The sequence below is a fragment of the Prorops nasuta genome, unplaced genomic scaffold (genome assembly GCF_024137725.1).
Source record: "Prorops nasuta isolate Cenicafe-Biocafe unplaced genomic scaffold, Cenicafe_Pnas_1.2 PNAS00021, whole genome shotgun sequence".
NCBI lineage: Eukaryota > Metazoa > Arthropoda > Insecta > Hymenoptera > Bethylidae > Prorops > Prorops nasuta.
In genome coordinates this window covers 4,251,582-4,275,571 of record NW_027116818.1, presented here as the reverse complement: position 1 = coordinate 4,275,571, position 23,990 = coordinate 4,251,582, and the positions used below count along the sequence as shown (strand labels likewise).

The window sequence follows — 23,990 nt, the reverse complement described above, 5'->3', positions numbered from 1 at the left end:
AAAAGAACTAGATGACTAATCCGACCTATAATTTTTAAAACGTGATATTTTTATTTCTAAAAATCTTTTTGTACGTTTTTAATATATTACAATATACACGCTGTATATCAAGTAATTTAAACAGCTATTTCAATCAAGAAAGATTGTGCACAACAATAACAATAACAACAGAAGCTGACGAAAGATATATAAACATAACTGAATTATTATTTATCGCTAAAAGAGAAACCTATATATAATGCATACGCGTAAATATACGATTTAGCCGAGTCGAATAATATTTCCAACGAAGAAATAAGGCCGCACGAAGATAAAAGAATATTAATTTTCGAATGTTTATATGTTATATAGATTAACAATAAGAGTAGCGTTAATTTTACTCTTATTTTTTTTATGTCTCGACAAGTTGTATGGGGATAAAGCATTTGATCGATTTGCCAACTACAAAGCTTGATTGTCTATCAATTCTAGAACTAAATCAGTCATGAGCCTAGCACACTCCGGTCCTCCTGTGGGCGGTGCTCTTTCGACTCGCTTTTCTTTGCCAGCTTCCGGGGCATAGAGATCCGGAGCTTGGTCGCTGGCACACGTGCTGATTGGCAACATATCCAACGCCAGGCCCAGCCCGAAACGTCCACACCTTCGAACCTCCTTGTTCAACCTGCATTGGGATAACCCGAAAATGTGGTAGAAAATATTTTGGATCTCAGCTGTAGAAAAAATAGAAAGAGGTTTTACTCACAGCTCCCACATGGCGGTCGAATCTCTATGAGGTTGTTCTGGATTAAGCGTGTGCAAAGAAGACATAAGATGTTTGTGGTAATGTCGAAGAAACTGCGTCATGTGCGCTCGGCGGACTTCACCGTGTGTACAACAATACAACAAATTGGCAAGGTCCAACGCCAGTGAACCCACTCGGGTCAGTTGAAAATCAACCAAATAAACGGCCTGTGGAATTTTGCAGTATTAGAAGATGAGAGTCTTTTTGTGTCATCGTCGTCATTGTCATCGTCATCAGAATGGCTTTTGCCGTGTGTAAAGCAAGCAAGCAAGCACTAAAGTATACAACCGTTTCTGAATAGTTCAAATAGATTTATAGAGATCGTATAATGGTATTTGTAAGATTCTTTTGCAACATTTACTTTTAAAGATAACTTAATTTAATTTACAACATTTATATATTAGTAAAATAAAGAGAAATATGCATTTGTGTATATGATAAACGTGATGCTTGTTCTTTCTTTAACAGCCTGTGTAGATGCAGATTCTTGAAGATTGTTCGTGACAATGATAGAGTTCTTACTTCAGTGTTTACGGGTCCAAAGAGGATGTTATTGGTCCAGCAGTCGCCGTGGCAGAATACAGAGAGAGGACCTTGCTCGGCGGTGATCTCGCTCATCGTACAGAAAAAAACATCGTCATTGAGAAAAGCTTGTAATTTATCCATGACCTCTTTTCTTCTACATTCCAGGTGCTTTGGGAGCGCTTCCGATACCATCTTGGTTGCATTGTCAAATGCTGTGCGATAATATTGACGATACCATTCTGCGTTTTCGCGTCTGAATAAAACTTCTCGAATTCCACTACGTGGATCTGTCATCTTGGTATATTCCACCGGTCTTTATGGAACAATGTATACTTTTTCATTATATATTTAAAAAAAATACGTTTATGGTAAAAGTCGTATTTGCAGGATTATTAGTTTCGAATTATTCTTACCTCGTGTCTCGCAAAGTAATGCTGAGGGCGTGAAAGCCTGCCAAAGTTTTTAAGACTTGCATGACATTCTCGTATTGTAGACCCTTCCTCCTGTCTGCCATTGTAAATCCTTTTACTCTCAAATCCTCCATTGCGATAAGATCATCCCTTGCGGCGTAAATCTTGGCCACTCCGGTAAACACTTTTTCTCTATTCTCTTGCAACTTGTTCAAAGCTGGCCAGACTTGGGTGTAAAACACTACCTCATTCTTGAAAAGGGTCTCACTTTTAAAAAAATCCCGGCGTTCTTTGGATTGAGGCAGGACCTTATAAATAATCGCGCAATCCCAATCGGTCCACGCTTTATCCTTCGATAACTTTCTGCCTTTTGCACGAACACGATACAGCATCGACGTGTAATTGTCGCCTCTTCCAGAACCCAATTCCTCATCCAAATTTGTGATCTCCACATCAGGTTCGTCTTTTGCTATAAGTTCACGTACAGCTTCCAACGTCAGACGCACGCTCTTTTTCTCATCCATTGCGCCAAAGGATCAGTTTCGCTGAAAAAAGGCTGAATAGAAGAGAGAAGAAAAAGAAGTATGCAGAAATAATTGATGATCACCCTAGGAGGTTCTTAGCTCTACAAATTCCGGAGAGTCGCGGTCTCCCTTTCTTCGGACCGAATCAAGCTAATATGATGTGTGCAGCCTGATGCAGGAAGTAGGCGTTTGAATAATGCGTGGGGCTCCTACCTCCCACCGTTATACAATTTAATTCATTAATCATATGGGATTCAACTCAAGGGACAAGGACATTGATATGTGTCAATCACGGTTTCAATTTACATTCCTTTAACCGATAAATTGATTGCTTCTGATGCGTCAATATGCACGTCATGATCTCAATCTACGAATCAGTAACCCTAGGCTAATAGTCAGTTTGACTCCGAGACTTCGATCTTCCAACGAATGTAGCAGTAGCAGTAGTAACGTAGTATCAAATCAAGAGATCTTTATTATTAATTGTCCATTGACTTACTTCACTTGGAAGATGCTTCAAATAAAACTCTTTCACAACGAATATATAATTTTCCAGATATTCATTTATTAACAATACAGTAAATAGAAATGCGCATATTCTACGTAGGATTCGATGATGACTCTTTTCTGTCAAGTTCTTGTCGCAAAGTTTCATTTCCGCATATATGAAGCAATTGTCTTCTTTCTTTATCCGCCAATGGTAAAGAGTTGTGGATTCTTTTAGTGATATCCGAAACATCCGGATAACAAGCAATAACGGCATATTGTAGAAGTTGCTAATGAAAGGAAAATTCATATATGTTTTATTATGCTCTGATATAATTAAATTGAAGTAATTAAGCTTAATACTTACAATAGTGCCGGGTGTGTATCCTTGTTGAATAAATATTGCAAGTAAATCATCATATCGTTCGCGAGACATTGTACCTATTACGTAGCCTTCTTCATCAGCCAAGTAGCTTAATACTCTTAAGGCTTTTTCCCAATTACCATTTCGAGCAAACAGTAATGCTATATTGCCTATTGTCGCAGCGGACCACGCTTTCTTTCGACTCTTCGCACCTTGTATTTGCTCCTATTGAATTAATTCGGTGAAACTTTTATTAGCATTTAATTTCATTAACCCTTTGCGGACGATAAAACTTATTACTCCTCGATAAGTGGCGACTAAGAGTCGCCTCTTGTCCGTAAAGGGATAATAGTACTTAATAAGAATTAAAAATATTGGATTTTTTACCGTAAAAACTGTCCATGCGTCATTAGCTGCTTTTTCATTTCTCTCGTGTATTTCTGCATTCAGCGAATCAGCAGCACTGACAACCATCATTTCCAGCGCTTTACCTACTATCGCTTCTTTTTCTAAGAAACTGTATACAATAGTATCGGACCATAATTTTGGTAGATATTTTATAACCACCTCTTTGGAGTTGACTCGAAGAACTTCAAGGATTTCTTCCATGACAGATTCTTGTGGGATGTAAACATGTGGAGTAATACTCTCATAAAACTTCATAAATTCGTCAATTGTCATTGAATCCAAGAAGATTAATATATAAAATCGATAATAAGTTTCTTTCTATAATAAAGTTTTATTTTCTTTATTACTAGCTCTTTAAAAGGGAGATAAAAAAACATAAGAATAAGAGGACGTACTCTGTAATTATTTCCAAGAAATTTATAATTATCTCCAGTTAAATAGATGTTGTCAATTTCAAGTGCAATATTGCAATCATATAGTTTTTCCGAAGCTATTTGCATTGCCGTATGAAAAAAATTAATATCATTCGAATCCTCTAATTCAAACTTTTTGTTTTTTATCATCTTTAATATTTCAATCATGAAATCTGCTGAATCGGCTTTAAAAACAAAAAATTAATCATAAAGTTTAACTGATTACAAATAGTTTAAAAGCTCTTACATTGTTGATAATATGCGACCATCGCGTAGTAGAATGTTGATAACGTTGGTTCAATATTAAAATATTTTAATTCTGCAAAAATGGATGATATAAATTTTTTAACCATTTCGCGTGAGCGGAATGATGATGCCACACAAAGCGCAGCATTAAAGGTATCCCTATTAGGAGTAATATTAGCAAAATCTATCGTTCTAAACATATCCAACACTGCCTCAAATCTTTGATTTGCATCTGCTGTTACCGCAGGAATAACTTTTATCAAACTATTATAAGCTTCTAAGTTAATAGGTATTCCTTTTTCTTTACATTCAGAGTACAATTCATAACAGCTTACTGCCTGAAATAGTAGTGCATACATGAGATTTATGATTCTGTCAGTAAGAGAAATTGAAATTACTTACATTACCAAATTTTGCCTGACCACATATTAATGTACTGTAAGCAGTAGCTGCTATGACCCCTCCTTGTTCTTTTAAGAAACCGAATAACTCATTAATTAAAGGATTTTGCCTAAAATTATTACAATAAAAAATAATTTTGTAATCTACAATATAATTTTGATTATACAATTTGACAGTTACCTCCATTTTTGTTTCACATCTAATTTGTAATACCTTTCCTCTGGGAAGTCAGCATTTATAACTTCTACAGTATTTGCTTCTTCAGAAAAATTACTATTATAATCATTATAAAAACATAATAACTCTAAAAATGATTGTTTTGCAGCTACTGAAATTTCTCCATTAAGCAAGTTATATATGTTAACAGCATTAGAAACTTCACCCTTTGATACTGCATCTAAAAAAATGTCTTCAGAAACTTGACTTCTTTCACTATATATAGGTTTTGGCTGATATGCCTGAAATTATAAAAAATAAAACTTTTTAAACTAAATTCTAGATTTTACTAACCGTTAATTTGTTCCATAACAAACAATATTTTTAACAATCACCAATATGTAAGGATCAGCAATTTTATGCTGAAATAGTTCAGAGTTTTCTTGCCTAATCCACATCGCTGTTTTTCTTCCTGCATCTTTTGCTAAAGCATATTGCCGCATACTTTGTTTTGAAAGCGGTATTAAATATGGATCATCATGGTATTTATATTGTGGAGCTAATGGATCTTTCCTTACTGTGCTTTCTAAAGCCTTAAATTCAAACAATTCTTAATCCAGTTGTAGGTTTGTGAAACCAGGAAGAATATTTTGAAAAATATTATAGAAACCTTTAAAATATCTGTAGGTCCTCTTTCAATTTTATTTGGAATTTTAATATCAGATTTTGTTGTAGCGGTTGAATGTAACCGTACCACTAGATCCCAGACTAATTTCCTACATTATTAAAACATAAAAGAAATAACACAAAAAAATTAAATAAAGTTCAAAGTTAGATTAATGCGTTTCCAAATAACATTATATATTTTTATAACTCTATAATTTATGTTTTTTCCGTCTTTAGGTTAACTTATCTTTGTTTATATCAATATCAATGAAAAATATTGGAATAGCAGTAAATATAACATAAATTTATATACCTATATAAATTACTCGACAGTGCATTCATTTTTATTCTTATTATTTTGTATGAGACGTTTGAAATGTATTATTTATAGAGTATTGTACGCACACGAGAGGTTATGAATGTTATGATTGAGAGTATGTTATCACGTATTGTTCGTATTGCATAGCATAATACTGCATAATGAATGGCTAAGCCAAGGCCTTAGTTAGGGGGTAGGCCATGAACATGGAGTCATAGAGTTGGAGGTGTATGTACACGAACTACGAAGACGATGTAGTACCGTGAAAATTCGGTGAAATGCCATGCTGGTCGGATATGTGTCCAGCATTTCGATTGGCTCGAATAACATTCGACACATGGAATGCGCATGCGCCCATCATTCGACAACTACATACGACTCATTGTAGAACGAGCCAATTCTACGTGTAAATTTTGCGGTTCCGCATTTCGCTGTAAGATGCCGCCACCGTCAGAGTTCAAACAATTATTTTAATAAAAAAATTTAGATTCCTGTGTAAAGACACGAATCAACATAGTAGACTTAATGTGAACTTAATTCAAAGCACGCAAAAATGCAATCCTAAGCGAATTGATAGGACTATGGGACGGACAGCTCATGTTTTTGTAAGCCTTAAATGCCTTAAATCAAGCTCACGGTACGCCAACAAAGCCACTTACGCCGCGATCCGTGTGTCTTCGTTCTGAAAAACGTTAATTATTATATTCATTAACAGATGTTTAAGAGATAATTTTTCTAAAGTTATTTTCACGACTTTAATTCAAAACCATTTATCTCTTACGACAATGTACATGCTTTACAAAACTTTAATAAGATTTTATAACATTAAAAAATGGCTTAGTAATATTCGTGATAAATGTTTATTAGAATAATTTATATTACATTACGCATAATCAATTTAAAATATAGACAATGATGTATTTTATAAAGCGTGTATAAACATATAGTTCGGAGAAATGTACATTAAACGAAAATTTGAAGACAATTAAGGTAATGAGTATTATATTATTTTTTACAAAATTGTTTTTTGTGCGATCAACAATCTTTTTCAAATTGATCAAAACATAAATTGTGGAGTCACGGTCTATGTTACATATATAAAATATGTTTATTCCTCAACCTTTCGTACACTTTCGTATACAGTATTATCAGATGTAGTGCTGTATATATAAATTATTTATTACCGATAGATCTTAATTTTAACCGACATAGAGCTATGGATGAGGAAAAGGAGCTACTAGAGGAAAGCTTTCTAAGGGAGGTTAAAGCTTTTATTTTTCGACTGTTTGTTACGTTATCTGAATTCAGCTAATGATAATACTTTTATTTACAGACGTCTCTCATATATTATAATAGTTTATCGTGGATCGGTTCAGCTAAATGATTATGAGCTGCACAGAAAGAAAAAGAGACTAAGACTGAGAGAGAGAGAGAGAGAGAGAGGAGAGATGGAATAGGAGGAGGAGAGATAGCAGGAAAACAGTAACAGTTTCTTACGGAACGTTCAACCTTCACGTTCGAGAAGTGTTTTTCCTCCAACTGGCTGGCGTCGGTAATTTCCGTTCAGTGTGATTCAAGGTCGTCCTGCTCTTGAAGCATTTCCGGCATGTTAGCCGCCAGAAAGCAAGTCTAAAGTCGGCCGAGTAAAAGGCATAGATGAACGGGTTAATAGCTGAATTGATCCATCCTAAAGAATTCAAACAGCTTTTTATTAGGGACGGGAATGATGAAAATAATACAAGACAAAAAGAGGCTAGTCTGTGTTAAGGGAGGGAAGGTCGTAACGCAGTAGTTAAACCTAGTGGTAAGAGAGGGATGGATAAGAATGACTTGTAGGATTTTGGAGATATTCCAGAGCTTACCTAGCCAGGTCAGAGCTGGCATGAGGATATCCGGTGGATCCATCGGTACAAAAGGCGTGACTAGATAAAGGATGAAGAATGGTAGCCAACAAGCTACGAAACCGCCGACTACCACTGCAAGGGTGGTCGCCGTTTTGGTCTCTCTAGCCACCCTACTGATGCAGCTCGGCTGATGACCTCGAATCGTTCCACGACTAACCTTGCAGGTTCCGGAAGCTTCCGGTTCCTCGGACGTTTTCTCGCAGATCTCTCCATCCGCGTTTCCGCAATCTGTTCGTTTCACTCTAACGCTCCTCGATCGTTCAACCTGATTATAGATGAGAGAGAGAGAGAGAGAGAGAGAGAGAGAGAGAGAGGATTCAGGAAGCGAAGAAAAAAACACACAAATACAATTAAAATCTTAGAGAATATACAACAGTTGACTCGCTAAATTACTACACTCCCAACGATATTTTCTAATTTAAATATAATAATGATATATGTATACCGTCCCCAAAAGAGCAAACATATATTCTATAACGATATTTTTCTTGCGCGAAAAACAATCAATAAAAGATAAGTTAATTTAATATAGCGTTATAATTGCTTATTCTGCAAGTACATATATAGCTGTGTAAAATATCAATATAAATAACTGCTGTTATATATAAAAATTTTACGGTAAAATGGGAAAATATCGTATATTTTACTGTGAAATGTAGCAATCATTTGAAACTTGTTCACCTCTTTAATTAATATCATATAATAAATGTTACAACTTACGTACTATAAACTATAACGGGTTGATATATTATAATATTTTTGTTAATTCAGCAATATTATTACGATTTTATCGGTGGCAGTGATAAGCGAATTTATTACCGAACAAAATATCCTTATCAAGATCAGTAAAGATTCATCTGAAACTCATTATCGAGAAATATCATTTTTATCCATGATAATTCATCTTAAGATGATAAGATGATCATAAAAATTTATAAGGAATAGATCATAGTAACATATATGTAGGTTATTATTGGAAATAACAATGATACATACTATCGGCAATGAATTTCAGCGTATCCCTATTCTATAAAATATATACATCATAAAGGAGAGTCCTCTTTAAAATAGAAACTTACGAGATTGCTGCGCCTCCTACGAATGGTTTCGGTCCCATTTGTCTCCAGGTCTCTGTGCCTGCTGGAAATGACGCAGGATATCCTGCCATAGACGTAAAGCATAACCAACATTGGCAGGAAGAAGGATCCCATTGCTGAGAATATCACGTAAGAGGAGTCCATATTGTAGGAGCACTTTCTGGTGTCACGATTCGTAGCCCTCGGAAAACAACCGAGGAGGGGAGGACTGGTGATGGCACCAGCCAGTATCCAAACTGCCACGATCATGAAACCGGCCAGTCTTTTGCTGCGACGTCGACGGCTGTATAGAAGTGGCTGCGTTACAGCCAAATACCTGCAATTTATTTAAATATTCACCTATCTCTGATAAGAATGTAATCCGGAGCTATATACAATCGTACCAACAATTTAGAAACAGAAAAAACAAAAATTCTGCTCCATCGTTCATTTCAAACTGTATTTTACAGCGTCAACGGAAAGTATTAATAATACCGGAAGTACAGGTGGTTTAGAGTTAAAACGATGTCTCTGCCCTTGAGAAAATTGTTTATGGCCCGTTAAAGGGTAAGCTTGTCCTTTGGAGGGCAAAAGTGTTGATGTATACGTCTTTATATGGAAGTAAACACGAAGATGTAATCCACTTAGATTTACGTGACACGCTTACCTATCTATAGATATTGCGCAGAGGGAGAGGATGCTGGCCGTGCAAAGTAGAACGTCCAGGGATACCCAGGAGTCGCAGAGAACTTCGCCTAGTTCCCAGGAGCCACCATTCAGCTTCACCAATCAGAGAGAAGCAGAATCGAGCCCGAGGTTAATAGCGCGTGCAGATGGAGAGTGCGGGAAAAATAAAATGATTTTATTACGACGCTCTTTTCTCCTATACTAGTCATTACTTAAGTACAGCATATAACTTCGGGATGTTATCTTATAATCTAAGGACATCCTGAATATGTTCATCGAACGTGCTAGCAAACCAGTTCCAACGGACTCGCTCCTCATCCTTATGAATATTTTAATGGATTACCGAGCGTTTCCACGATTGCATAACCGAGCAGTTGTCGTTTGTACTAATTTATGTAGATACTTCACTCCCTGCAATTGTTCAATGTGTACTCCCTGTATAATATCCTGAATAATACGTCATCGGTCTCCCTCAGATTGCTTCCACGCGGTTTCTAAAGCATCACACGTTTTTCACGTTTAATCCTTAAATGTATCAATAACACACTTTCCAATATATTATAGATTTTCATCGCGTTGCACTTGTCGTTCTCTAAAATACAGTCAAGTGAGAGTACATGTATGATCGATTCACGTGATCGATAAATCGTTAATCCAAGACACTGATGGATCGTTGAACGTGATTATTTTTAAAGAGAGGGGATCGATCGAAAAATTAATTGGAAATTTTCCAGCAGGACGTGCCACGGTCCACAGGCTCCAACTCTTTGAAAACGGCGGAAAGAAATTATTGTCGTTATTAAGGTGTGTGCGCAGCACAGTTGGAGAGAGATGGAGGAGTCGTGTCTCATTGCTATTTCTCACTGGTCGTTAGTCGTTACCCACCCCCAACGTGGCTAATCTAACACGTTCCAAAATTCGCAGAAACGACGACGCAGCACAAATTCACAATAGAGACCAGACATTTTAAAGCCACAACGCACCCGAAAATCCTACGGGATTCGAACGAAATCTCGACGGTGGTCGAAATTCGACACTAGCCGAGCAGATTCTCACCAATTTTAAACGTCACTATAGTATATATACTATATAGAATGGAAACAGAGATGGTACCGTTTCCGGTCTCGACACCGCGAAACTTATCTCGGATTTCGAGTCTTTCAACCTTCTCATTATTCCCGTTTTTTAAATTAGATTCAAAACTTTAGCAATTTTATCGAAAGAATCGATGATGGCTTTTATACTATATAGCGTAGGCTCGAAGATTATCATGGAAATAAGCGAGGAGTGTCGATTTAAAATTTAGATCAAAGTTCCGGTGATGGTCGCGCGACTTTAGGATTCAACGGGACGGCATTGAAAATTAGGCCAGTCGTTTGGCAAAGTATTTTAAGGCCAGAATTAATCTCATCTTTGATTTGAAGAAGCCGCGTGATTTTACTTGGGGAACCATATAATACCCCTATAAAGCGAAAATTCAAAATAAAATAAATTTTAAATTTAAATCAAACTTCCGGTGAAGATCGACTACAGACTCAACGAGACAGCATTGAAAATTGGAGCAGTCGTTTGGTAAAGTATTTTAAGGCCAAGATTAATCTCATCTGTGATTGGGCGAATGTGGTATTACCTGTGTACCATTGTACCCTTGCAAATCGAAAAATCCAAAATAAAATAAACATGCTTATTCATCTTTCCAGTCCAGCCTTCCCTTTTCTCTCTCTCTCTCTCTCTTTCTTAAAGAGATTAATATCTGACAAATTTTCATTTCCCCCAGTCAACGGTACAAGTTTTCATAGAGGAGTTATTAATTTTTGCAGGACTGCGCGCTGTTGCCGGGTTAAATATAAATTAAGCAGAAATAATTAAGAGTTAAGTTTCTTTGCTGGGAAGACCATCGGACTGGCGGAAACGTCATAATTAATTAGTGCGCGCGAGCGGAACACTTTATGTAGCACGAAATTTCAATTGGTCCGCGTGGAAAGAATAGAAAGAATATACTAGGAGAGGTTTCCAAAGTAGAAATGTCTGACCGAGTGCTGGCAAACTGGCCGGGCGTTAAATTCTTAACGAGATCCTCCTAAGGATCAGGTTAAAAGAGGAATTCTCAATGTAAAACTGGCAAAACAAAACGACAAGAGCTTGATATATAATAAGAATTTCAGTTATAACCCTTTTCCCTGTCTATATACCATACCTTAAAAATTCTCCAGAAACTTTTCTACTAAGTTCAGGACTAAATTTCTTCTACCCATATATAATTTGAAGTTTTACACGAACAGTATTTATCGTTTCCATAAACTATATGTACATTTCTTTTAGCACGAAATTTAATCAATTCAATTGGTCTGTATGGATAGAATAGAAACATTATTCTAGGAGAGGCTTCGAAAGCAGAAATGTCTCACCAAGTGTATACCGGCAGACTAGTGAAGTGCTAAATTTTTAACCGGTCCGTCCCAAGGATCAGGTTAAAAGAGGAACTCCCGATGTAAATCTGGGAAAGTAAAACGGCAAGGAGTCGATATAAGAATTTCGGGCATAATCCTTCTCCCTGTCTACTATACCTTAAAAACTCCCCAGAAACTTTTCTACCAAGTTAGGGACTAAATTTCTTTTACCATGATTTGAATTTCCACACGAATAGAATTTATCGTACCTACCATGTATATCTCTTACAAAGGTAGCCACTCGAGGAATCCTCTAGATACTTTTCCATTCTTTAGCATTTGTTAAACTCAATGCAAGCTAAACTTTCTCCATATAACTATATTGGATCTACACTGCACTTATTAAAGCAATCTGCATTATTCAATATAAATCTCAACTAACTGTTTTAGTTAAATCATTCATTGCTTTATTTACCACGGATCGGTTAAAGTTGACAGTTTTCAAATCGATCGATAGGGAATTTTCCGGCTGGATGTTGATTGGCTTTTCCGCATTTACTGATTACTAATTCCATTTGCATAGCAGTATCGATGAATAGGTCGTACGTACAGGACGCCACGCTAATTCATACGAACAGGTTCGTATTGTTTCAACGTTCGTCAGTGCAGCATAAAAGCAGCGAGATTTTCAATTTGCTGCTGCGGCTCTGCTGCTGCTACTATACTGCTGCTGCACTGTAAAAGCGGAGAGTATGGAGTATATATACGTACCTGTAGAAGAACTGCAGGCGGCATCACTGCCAATCCGACCAACAGATCCGCGGCAGCCAGACTGGACACGAAACAATTGGTAACTGATCGCAGTCTTCTGGTCGTAATTACAGCTGCTATCACCAAGGTATTGCCAACCTGCAACGAAACAAGAAATTTTAAATTCAATCTAAAAGATATTGATCAATTACAATTGACATTTTCTATTCAAAGAAATTGCTCGTTAGCACATTTTTATTTCACTTTTACCATTGTCATTTAACGAAATGTAATATTCTACAAGTTGTTCTTTTCATGAGGCAAAAATCCCCCAAAAAAAGAATGCATAACGGAATAATATCCTTTCTCGTAATTATATTACTACGTTGATTCCAAATGAATTTCAAGATATCTCTGACGCAAATTTGCAATATTTTGTCTCAAAGAAATATGTCATTTGGGAATTTTCACGAGAGAGAGAGAGAGAGAGAGAGAGAGAGAGAGAGAGAGAGTACTCTCGTATGAAATATATCAAAGATCAGACTTTTCAGCTGGGACTTTTGATTCATTCATCGTTGATTCGAGAAAATCTATCCTGCAAGCTTTTATCACGAGACAAAAACGCCCGGAGAAAGAATACGTAATACGACAATTTGTTCTCACTCTTATTTACCGGCAGTGTCTCTGCTTCCGTTACGGGCGCGTTTTACCGTTTCCTTATTCTTCCCTAATAAATTCGACGAGCGATTTGGTCTTCTTGAGAATAATCAGTGAAGCTACAGGAATTTATCGTTGACGAAAATCGATTGATAAATCAATGACAGAGACTATAGGCTATAAACATGAAACAATTATAGTGACTGATCGCGAACGTCCCTGTCGTAATTACCATTGCAATTAGCACTTTGGATAGGACGTAAAATACATTATATCGATGCATCTCTCGCTGTATAAGGGATTAGTTCACTCTAGATGCATTAAAAATAAGGCTCACTTTATACGATTTTATTAAATGGAACTTTCAAAGAAAATGAATTTTCAAAATAAGGCTTTTATTGTGCAAGTAATAAATGATAAAAAATTGCATTTTCAAACGGTAAATGTTCAAACGACAACTGCACAGCATTTCCCTAATTTTATCTTTATTTCTTGAGGGCAAAAAAAGTCGAATCAGTATATAGTTCTTGCAAGTTTTAAATTATACAATTTCAAAAAAAAAATCACTGATTGATTATTAAGAATACAGATTTAGAAGTACATATATCTATAGTATTTTTTAGTTATCAGAGAGTATATTACAATGTACCAAAAGACTAGGAAAAAATCCCAAATTCATGTTTGTAGCAGTTTTGCTTGTTTATAAAATTTGATCATATTATTTTCCAGTGGTTAATGTGTCCTTATATAAAATAAAAGAATTTAAAAAAATTGTAGAATGGCCTAGCACCTTACACAATTGCCATCAATGTAGGTTAATCTACCAGCAGTTCCCTCTAAAGTAATTTCCCCAATATTAATAAAATCCTTTTGTTCGATTTTGCAATAAAATTCTAGCAGAATGATAGTTTGATTTCGGAAGTACATTGCGAGGAATTCCTGTACGATCTATGGATCATTGCAGTTTCATAATGGAGCGTGAAAGATGTACTTAACGATCGCATCCGGCTTCGTCGAGACGGCAAACACCGATCAAAGGGTGCTTTTCAAACTGTCGATACGCCATGTTCTCCGCAATAAAGTACCCATCCCAACTACGGCCAGCCTCAGCCAGAACGGACTGTAATCCGATAGAAATTTTCGACTCGCTACCACCTGCTAAAACGACTTTTCTGCAGCCAGCTAAATCCAATTTATACGCTCCTCTGACCTATTCCTAATCCATATTATCAGGAAGCTTAAACGTTTCTCGTTACGAACCTTAATTTTGCTAATTAATATAGGGATTAGTAAAAAAAAAAAAGAAAAAAAAAAAAGAAAAAAGATAAAAGAAAAAAGATAAAAGAAAAATGAAGAGGAATAAATCTTACGATGGTAACGACGATTAGAGTGGAGAACAAAGCGGTCAATAGGAGATCCGTCCAATCGGGCAGGTAGTAATCAGAATCTCCTTTGTCGTTGGATGATGTACGATTCCATTGATAAGGGTCCCCATACCGATCAGTCGTTCCATTCGCCATGGCGTTCATCCTCTGTCCATTGACGACGAATTTCCTTCTACGCACATCCTAAATTCTACCTGCAAACAAAATTAAAACCATCGTCAATTTATTCGTCGGATGCTCGTCGAATATTAAACTCGATTTTCCATCGAAGAAAAACAACCGCGACATGATTAATGGATGAAAGGAACCACCGGGTCTAAGCGAAAAAGTGACAAATTTTCTCGTCCTGCATTATTCATTATGGAACGTACGTATCTATTGCTACGCTTGCATAACTCGTTTCCTCGTATCGTTTATCTATTTCACCCTCTCCCTCTTCTCCTCTCACTCACTCTCTCACTTTCTCTCTTTCTATCAATTTATAATATTATAGTATATGCAATAAAACGTATACATACGATATAAGTATCTCTCAACGTGCATCCCATTGGTAAATGAAGAAATTTTCCGTCAAAAGAAACTTTGCGCTTCTGCTCTCGAGTAAATAAATAAGTCCTTGCGTCAATTATCGTCATTGGAAACTGTTGATGAACGATAGAAAACACGACGAAATTCTGTGGATGGTTTCTAGATCGTGTTCAGCCCTGTGGTAGAAATACGTCAGCACATTTTGTTTACCAATGTGCATCTTTGCCTCAATCAACGTTTGCTAACTATAATCTAGCTAGCTAAACGAATTTTCGTGGCACATTCACTTTTTAACCAAGCTTCACCGCAAACCTGTGAATTATCGCCCGATAAAACTCTCTCCATTCGACCCCATTCTTTCAGCAAACGTTCCACCCTGGGACACCGGTAGGGAGCCTCGAGTATCGGGAAAACATTCCAACGTTTTCGTCCATCCATTTTCATTAATCTGGAAAATTTCCTAATTACACCGTTAAAAAACACGTTCCTCTCTTTCTTCGTGATAAAGTTTCTGTGCAAAATACGAGATACGAGATACGAGAGAGAGAGAGAGAGAGAGATGGAGACACAATTTTCTTAAGAAAAAGATCCATGAATGATCTATTTTCTGAAAAAAGAAAAACTGGGCAAGGTGAGGCAGAGTGCCCGGTAGGAGAAAGTTAACGCGAGAGACGGGAGATTATTACGGTCGCTCTCCATCGACTTAATTGCTTATGGACGTTCATTTTGTCCATGATATAGGAAGGAAAAACTCGCCAAGAGAACTATATCATATATATAGATATATAAGTATTATATAAATGAACTCGGAGCTGGTCGAAAGTGTCCAGTTCGCAATTTCTTCAAAGTTTTCTTTTTCCAATGTCTGGATCCGGGAAGCGGATAAACAGCTTGAAAAGCGAGAAAATTCGTTGGGAATGAAAAGGGGGAAGGGGTATTTTTCACAGCCAGGGGTGGAAAATAATAATAATAATAGTAGAAGAGACGTAGCTAAAGGTTGAAAGAATCGATTGCAGTGAGATACGAGTGGAAAAAGGTGCAATTATTCGTATCTGGCACAGTTTTCCAGTATCCGCGTCCTTCGAGTATAGAAAGCAGATTATGTGGCCTTGACTGATGTACAGGACCAGCCATTATCTTAATGAAATGCTCCGGCTAGGGTTTCGCGATCGTATAGCGAGCTTCTTCGTCTATATCCCGACTGACACGTCATATCCTTCATACCGTAATATCCTTTGAAACGTGCAGTATTGACCGTTACGTGTCTAGTTAATATCTGCAGGAGTCTGTTACGGAGTTTCCTCGGTGCCTCCGAATGATCTCAATCTCGATGCATTTGGTCGGTTTCGCTCAATGACCCCCTCCCCCCTCTCGCCACCCTTCACGTACATTTTCATTTTGCAAAAATGCTCTCCCGAGGAAACCTTGACGCGATAAGTCTGCCTCTCTGTATAAAACACCGAAGCGAAAAGCTTTTTGCTCGAAAATCTCTCGAAAGTTCTCCACGACCCTTCCTTCTTCTTGCGAGGGACGCTCTTTTCATTCGTCCAGTCCCTACTCCTTTTTTGTTAGTGCTGGGTCCACATATTGAAACAGCGGCTTTCGCAGAAATGCAAGCTGTGTTTTATACGGTCGAAGGGATAAAAAAGTGAACGTACGTGTGAGCCCTGTGCAGGTGTGCGTATCGCATCCTGGAAAACGCAAGAGTGAAATCGCATGCAGATAAATGCATTGTGTACAGGGACGCGTTTGAATGGGAATTCGCGCAAGGCCAGCGGAAGATTACACTGGAGATGTGCACCATGTGATGAAGTTACATCTCTGAATACGTTAATCACTCCACCCCCTCCCCCTTGAATTTTTTTCTGCCAAATCGACGTTTTTATCTCGCCCCGATGGTTCGACTGATCGACGCCATTGAAATTTTCCGTGGATCGTCGCGATGGAAAATGTTTCAAATTTGAAAGGATCATCCCCTTTTCGGGGACTTTAATCGGAAAATTTGTCTTTTGGTACTGTTGGAAGAGAAGGGGTGGGTTTGAGGAAAAATGGTTGGTTATTTTGGTGGATTCCTTCGTGGTGTATAAAATGGGAGGATATATAAGCTTGGAGGTTAATAAAAATAAAGGGGAGGTGGAGGGGGGGGGGATAGTGGAATTAGTTTGTTGGGTCGAGGTTGCATTTTAGTCGAAAGGTCAAGAAGAAGAAGGAGTGCATGGGTGGCACGACGACGGGTCTCGCTCTTCATATTTGACGATCGATGCCGATTGGAAAGCAGCAATTTAGGAGGTGGGCACGTCTTACGAGGAGAATCCCGAATCGGCCAAGCCCCAGAAGCCTTTATACATCATAAAGCAAGCCTCTCTAGTGGCATAGGCCGATTATTTATTGCCAAACTGCATCCCATGGGCATCTAGATGCCTCCCGGAGAATCCCTATCGGTTCTCCATCGATCCCAGTCTAGCTATACTATCCACCGTTAAATTGCTTCCATAGTGCAGGCACGCGATCGCTTTTTCTCGTCCGACCAACTGCCTTCCTTTTCTCCTTATTTATGCCACGCGACAAATATTCGCCTGCGAAGCAGCGTCATCTAATCGAAGCACCCATCGCTCCGCAGGAAACAGAGGGTTAAGGAGGGAATTCCGCAGAGTTTTTATACCACTTTTCCTACAAGCAATCTAGCCACTTTACCTGTTTTCTATCGCGACAGAGATTGTCTGTTTTTTCTCTCAATTACTTCAACCCTGCTGAAACAGAAAAAGCAGAATTCGAGCTCTTCGAACCGCACGTATTCGCCCACGATTGTTCGACCCTGAAGCACCCTCCACTCGACGTTCCTCCTATTCTATTGAATGCAGTTGAAAAATAGACTTATACCGAATATCAGGAGTGCCGTTGAATAATGCTGCTGTATAGTATACAAAGTAAGCCCTCTTTTTGTCGGGACTGATTTGCTGAACCTTTCGGAGGTCGAAATAAAAGACTACTAAGGATGAAAAGCTCCTATATCGCATTAAAGGATATATAGATACACGTATATGTATTAAATATATATATATATACACATATAGTCAAATATAAAATAAAAATCACTCCATCGGATGAAAATTTCAACGAATACGAGGAAACTACTGCCAACTATTCGATTCGCAGATTGAGCTGGTAAAACTTGAGGCGCGGGAGGCCGTTTGATAATTTCAGGCGAAATGACCACCGAAGCAGGAAACTTTGGTCAAACTGAACTTGCATGTATCATTTTGCGAAAGCCCCTAATTCATTCTGCCGGTTAAACTTTCCAATAATTTTTAGAAATTCTAAAAAATCTTAGTTTTATTAGGAGAACTCACTTTCATTTGCAAACACGATTCTTAAAAAATCCTTATTATCAGAAAAATGTAACTGAAATAAAGGAAAAACTATATATAAGAGTATAGAGCTTTCTTATTCTCTAAATTGTCTTGCCTTTGGTACATATTTACATACACGCTCCTTGGAATTTCATGCGCGTTTGACAATAGTTTATAGGCAGTAGTCGGGTTAAATACATAGCTGTACTACTTTGATTTAATTTATTCGTCCATTTGATGAAAGATTTTGGAATTATATTGATCGATGCACTCAATTAGTTTCACATATAAATTTTTAAATATATTTAAAAGCATTGAGTTACCAAGAGATGCCGGAAAATATCCGGAAACACCTACTAGGTTGAATTAGGAAATATAGAGGAAATAAAGAAAACATAGAGCAAGTACCTACAGGAAATATACAAGAAATAAGTAGAAAATAGGGATTTGCTACACAGCACCGAGAATTACGTATAAGTAATGTTTGCTATACCATCGCATAAGTTAGCCAACGTTTGTAGAAACTACGTTTGAACACAGACGTCTTAAAAAAATTCATTGCACTCGTGTATATAGCGTAAAATAAATCTGATACGTTGCTCGACAGATTCGTACCGAAATAATACGAGTATTTGTTGAGAAGTGAAAGTTAAGAAATACGGAAAATCAAAATCGGATGGAAGCTTTGATGGGTGAGGAGAAACTGACTGGCAATTTTTTTCCGAGTGTACTGGTAGGTGGACATTACGCGTTATTAAGCATAACGCGCGTGTTACGGTATGCACATTATATTTAAATTACAAGCTGCCGCGCCTGGCCACATTTCTATGCACATACATTTAAATCTGCATACAAGGTTTTCTATATTTATCGTATATTTATGTATAACAATTACTTGGATCGAGTGTAGAAATTTAGGACTTTGAGGTAAAAGAAGAAGAGAAGGGGAGGGGGAGGGGGGAGTCGGCAACCCTTTGGGGATCAGAGAAGCGATTTTCTTTGTAGGCTGCGGACTCCTCGAGACGATGACTAAATTAGAAAATTATTTAGCTTTGTGGATTTCACGAGGGCGCTCCTGGCCTTTCTGATACTTATTACACCTTTCTTTCATTTTGTCGTTCGTTTTTCGTTCATTTCTTGCTCCGGACTCGTAGCCTCCAACCGTACTTAACCCAGCCTCATCTTTCTCTTAACCCCCTTTTCTCGCAGCTGAAAACGTGTCGACGAATATAAGTGAGGCTAACCAACTCTTTCAAATCTCATCGATGCACTCGCGTAAGCTAGCATCGTTCGAACGATTCCTCGAGTCTGTGACCTCATCGAGAAATGAAAAATTAAACACGAAAGGGATAGAGGAGGAGTGGAGAGGGTGGATGAGGGATTCAAGAATACGAAAAATGTAAGAAACGTTGCACGTTATAGTTGTCGCATAAAACCGAGTTGGGATTCATCTAGAAAACAGTATCCGCGCTCGAGAGTCCGTAGAAATTATACGAGAATTTATAGACTAGAAAAACCACCCTTTAACTGGAGCCCGTTGATACAAATTGTTTCGATGGCAGAATCGATATACCTCGTCATTTTCTGATTCATAACGATTCGTTCTCCGTATATTTTAACCGTGGGAACATTTCAGAAGCTTTTTCGCGATGTTGCTATTGAGGAAAAGGGACTTGGCTATTTTTTCACCCTCCACCCTTATAAACCCTTCTGTGATTTTCTTACATCTTTCTGTCTTTCTTTCTTGCTCTACTTAGCTGTTTTTCTTTCTAGATCGAGTAGCTTATTTGTCCTATGTACAGCAGAGGCTCGTTTGGAACGGGGTAGCTCACCCTCGCTATCGCCCCCTCCCCCTTGAATTCCACAAACCACCAGCTTTCGGTGGACAAAAACCGATGCATTCCGGATCTTAGAAAGATTCCTCAAAGTCCCTCTCCATAATGGTAGCTTGAAAGTTTTCCCTCATTATTATCGCTTTACCTGGTAGCTCGTCCCGTTATACTTATCGGACGACTCGCCAAAGAATGTTGTTTACGCTAGGAGAGATTTGATACGGGCCGTTTATAAATCGTTCGCTCTCGCAATCCATTATTCACCCCCTCGCACAACCATGTAGACTTTTTCCCACGACGACGGTAGTTTTCTCTCCATTGCGATTCATGGAGCGGCTAAAATTTTATTGCATCTCGGCACGCCGTTAGAATGCAGAAAAATACTGAGACCGTGGTATCTTCGCGAGGGATGTTTGGAGGAGTGAGCAAGGTGTAAAAAGTGAGACGGTTTAATTGCAGCTTTGCAGGCTCCCTTTTAACGCGCGGCAAAACATGAAAGGGCGGTTCCGTATATATCGACAGCGTGTGGTAACAAGGTATGCTGAGAATTTGGTGCACACTTTTGGCCAATTAGATTGTGTAATTAGGAGTGGGTTGAAGGTAGCTTGGTAATGGCAGGACGCGCTGTTACGAGAGAGCTGAGAATTATAATAATCTGAATGGTACACACGCTGGTTTGATTATGCTGTTCTGTAGGGTGGTTATGGTTAAAGGGGGTTGAGATGGAGAACGTTCTGAAGGGGGTGGTGTAGGCTATAGAGTGTGGGTGCAGTATATGTGTGAAAAACAAAGAGAAGGTGGACTCTCGTATGTACATACACACGTGCGATCGCACGTACGCACGCACGCACGCACGCACAGGCATGCATAGAAATGATCGTACACATAGAATCGATTATATATAGTATATACAGTTGGCATTATCGACATAGTTAGTTGGTAAGCTGCGAATAGAGCGGGGCGTGCGTGTGGGTGCGCACGGTTGGTCTCCAGCGAGGCTTAATGCAATTCCAAGCTGCTGCGAATGTTTGCGGGAGACGAGAAGCTCGGGAAGATCCCACTTGAAAGATATCGCGAAATGCGTCCCATGCTGATTTCTCCCACTATTTTTAAGCCCTACGCGAGATTCGTAAGGCTTTTCACTCGTACTCGATCGTTAAGCTGGCCTAATTTGCATTCCTTCGATAAGATCGCGTTGGATCAGTTGTTTTGATGGTATACGTATATATACAAGTGTATTTGTGTTCGGGGGAGAACCGTGCCAAATATTCGTGTACCCTTCAATGAATAGTCCTCGTGAGCTTCTTCATGTTTTTTTAATGCAGCGTGTTTATTGGCCATTGCTATGAGAATAGGTCGGATTCTCCTAAAACTGGAGAATCTGCACGCAGTTACCTCCCATGCAATCTTATCGATTTTCACGATTATTTCACCACGGTTACATTATAAAATGGTCCTTTCCCCTTTTCATACCTGCGCTTTTCCATGTCATTACCTAGCACAGTCTCTCGTAATTAATTCATGCTTCCAGGATGCAACCGCGGCAGCTATATAGCTTCAACTTCCCTTTCAACGAATCCCCACCCTCGCTCCTATTTCCCACAGCAACGTTCCCCCTACCACCATTCCTATTTCTACTATAGGTATTCCATAGCATCGACTCTGATCCACCACAGTACAGAAATAGAATAAACGATGGAGAGCTTTCATTACACCTCGTACCCCTTTTTGACCTTTAACCCTCTCTCATCTAGAGATTTAGAAATAATTATCAGGATCTTCTTGCAGCCCTTAACTATTTTCCTTGCTCGTATTACTTTATTCAAATTCTACCGAGTGAGTACAATCTCACTCTCGAAGCTTGTAAAGCTTCTCTAACACCCTCTCCCTCTCCACTTCCTTCACTAATATTTCTATATTTGTTATTCCAAAGTTTCATTGATTATAATTCAACGCTACAGTTAAATATAAACGATGTGAGCAAGTTTGATTAAACCTCGCTACCTCTTGCGACCTTTGACATTACCCCCTCTCTGATTCAGAGATCTAGAAATAATTACCAGGATTTCCTTGCAACCCTTAACTTTTTTCCTTGTTCGCCTAGTATGTGACTAAAATCTCATCTATCCTCACTTTAATTCCCTTCGAATAAAAGCTCGTAAAGCAAAGGTTTTTTTTACCCCTCCACTTCGTGTTTTTATCTCACCCCGAGGTTACAACAGGACCGAATCGTTACGTTAAATTGCACTCGGCACGTTCGAATTGGGATTCGATGTAACCGGCAGTGATTTCAGTGGCTCCTATCAGCCACTGCGCGAGCTCGATATATTCGTGATTACGAGTGGTTCAATTAGCAAAATGTTACCTAAATCGTTTAGCCAATGACCAATGAAATTTGGATATTAGCACGCTTCGTTAAGTGGCCTTGTATACTATTAATTTCTAGTATTTATGAGCTTGGTCAAGATACATACGTTAAAGGACAGAGCTTTATGGGTTTATGATCCACACACACACACACACACGCACACGCACACGCAACCGCACACACACGTATGCTGCTGGAAACAAAGAATAAATTCGAGTATCGAAAGTTCATCCCTTTATCACATTGCCTCCAAATATATACCCATCCCTTCCCCCGCGATACACTATTTGCCTCGGTTTTAGCCACAGCTGGATAAACTTTGCCTTTCGCGCTTTAACTTTGGATTTGGGTAGCACCAGCAGCAGTTCATTTCACAGTGAATTAATGATTGAATCAAACACATGCGCAAGCTAATTATCTCTCCGTCGGAGAATTGAAGCCTTCGATCAACGTATCGTTATACCAGTTTGGTTCTACTTAAGTCCGTTCGTTTTGTCTTTACCTATACTGCACTTTTCTTTGTTGCTTCAAGGAACCGTGAGCGCGATAAAACAAATGAGATACGAGTGATATAAACATATATAAGACTTGTGTTAAATAAACAAAGTGTTTAGCTTTCAAAATCAAGCTCCGATAAAAGTAATTGAGCTCTAGTAGTGGGTATATCCATTTAGTCAGCTACCCTGAAGTCTACTACTTGAGTCTATATACTTACTGCAGTTTTGTTTCGGTTCAGGAAATTGTAATGATGAAACGAACAAGAACCAAGCGACAATCTTTTATAAGATTTGCGTTAAATAAACGAAGTGTTTGGCTATCCAAATCAAGTTCCGATAAAAACAGTCCAGCCAGTAGTAGGTGTATGTATGTGGCCAGCCGGTCTTAACGTATAAAGAATTAAGAGGATTCAAGTGGAAGTGGAATAAAAGTTAAATTATTATGCAGATTAAACACGTGTATGCAGAGCCACCATCTGTATGGTTTCATTTTGGGATTATTCAAGAGCACAGCCGGCATCCTGGCAATGAAACTTTGCGAAGCATCCGGGAACTGTTAAGACGAAGCTTGCAGGATCGTTTTTCAAGAGGAATACCCATGCATGCACGCGTGCACGTATACTGCGCAAATATATGTTATACGGTATCCATTACAACTGCGAATTGATAAATTTATTGTCCTTAATATAGTATTAATTATAATTGATTTGTATATAAGATTATTCTTCGATAGGAATTGCTCTGGTGGAAATTGTTGAGAGGGGGAAGAAGGGCTTGAAAGGGGCTTGAACGATCGTTAGAGGGAGAGAAAATGGCCTGGTAGAGAACGTCTGCATAATTCGACACGCGCTACGTGGCGCATTTAC

At 38.3% G+C, this 23,990-nt stretch overlaps 3 protein-coding genes across 7 annotated transcripts in view; all 3 read right to left on the bottom strand.

The window, feature by feature from the left end:
• Positions 1 to 28: 28 nt before the first annotated feature.
• Positions 29 to 2,443, bottom strand: LOC136780904 (uncharacterized). 2 transcript variants are annotated; one of them, XM_066739492.1, is made up of 5 exons: positions 2,324 to 2,443; positions 1,720 to 2,261; positions 1,304 to 1,619; positions 743 to 948; positions 29 to 661 (listed from the first exon to the last, which is right to left on the bottom strand). In XM_066739492.1, exons 2-5 carry the CDS (start codon positions 2,238 to 2,240, stop codon positions 442 to 444), a joined length of 1,263 nt encoding a protein of 420 aa, XP_066595589.1. In that variant the 5' UTR covers positions 2,241 to 2,261; positions 2,324 to 2,443; the 3' UTR covers positions 29 to 441. The 2 variants fall into 2 exon arrangements, with proteins under 2 accessions (XP_066595589.1, XP_066595588.1); XM_066739491.1 differs by having other exon boundaries at positions 1,720 to 2,410.
• Positions 2,444 to 2,783: 340 nt separating this feature from the next.
• LOC136780903 (small ribosomal subunit protein mS39-like) lies at positions 2,784 to 5,868 on the bottom strand. The gene is made up of 10 exons (XM_066739490.1): positions 5,695 to 5,868; positions 5,386 to 5,491; positions 5,111 to 5,308; positions 4,740 to 5,017; positions 4,560 to 4,668; positions 4,159 to 4,495; positions 3,894 to 4,096; positions 3,478 to 3,816; positions 3,094 to 3,315; positions 2,784 to 3,016 (listed from the first exon to the last, which is right to left on the bottom strand). Exons 1-10 carry the CDS (start codon positions 5,721 to 5,723, stop codon positions 2,840 to 2,842), a joined length of 1,998 nt encoding a protein of 665 aa, XP_066595587.1. The 5' UTR covers positions 5,724 to 5,868; the 3' UTR covers positions 2,784 to 2,839.
• Positions 5,869 to 6,593: 725 nt separating this feature from the next.
• Positions 6,594 to 23,990, bottom strand: part of LOC136780934 (probable G-protein coupled receptor No18) — a 70,368-nt gene continuing 52,971 nt past the window's right edge. For 3 of the 4 annotated variants that reach the window (XM_066739552.1, XM_066739550.1, XM_066739551.1), the window contains 6 exons: positions 14,535 to 14,743; positions 12,529 to 12,666; positions 9,348 to 9,460; positions 8,684 to 9,017; positions 7,563 to 7,869; positions 6,594 to 7,387 (listed from right to left, as the gene is read on the bottom strand). In XM_066739552.1, the coding sequence (XP_066595649.1) occupies positions 7,212 to 7,387; positions 7,563 to 7,869; positions 8,684 to 9,017; positions 9,348 to 9,460; positions 12,529 to 12,666; positions 14,535 to 14,693 (1,227 nt within the window). In that variant the 5' untranslated portion in view covers positions 14,694 to 14,743 and the 3' untranslated portion in view covers positions 6,594 to 7,211. The remainder of the gene's footprint in view (positions 7,388 to 7,562; positions 7,870 to 8,683; positions 9,018 to 9,347; positions 9,461 to 12,528; positions 12,667 to 14,534; positions 14,744 to 23,990) is intronic. The other variant, XM_066739553.1, reaches the window with a different exon arrangement.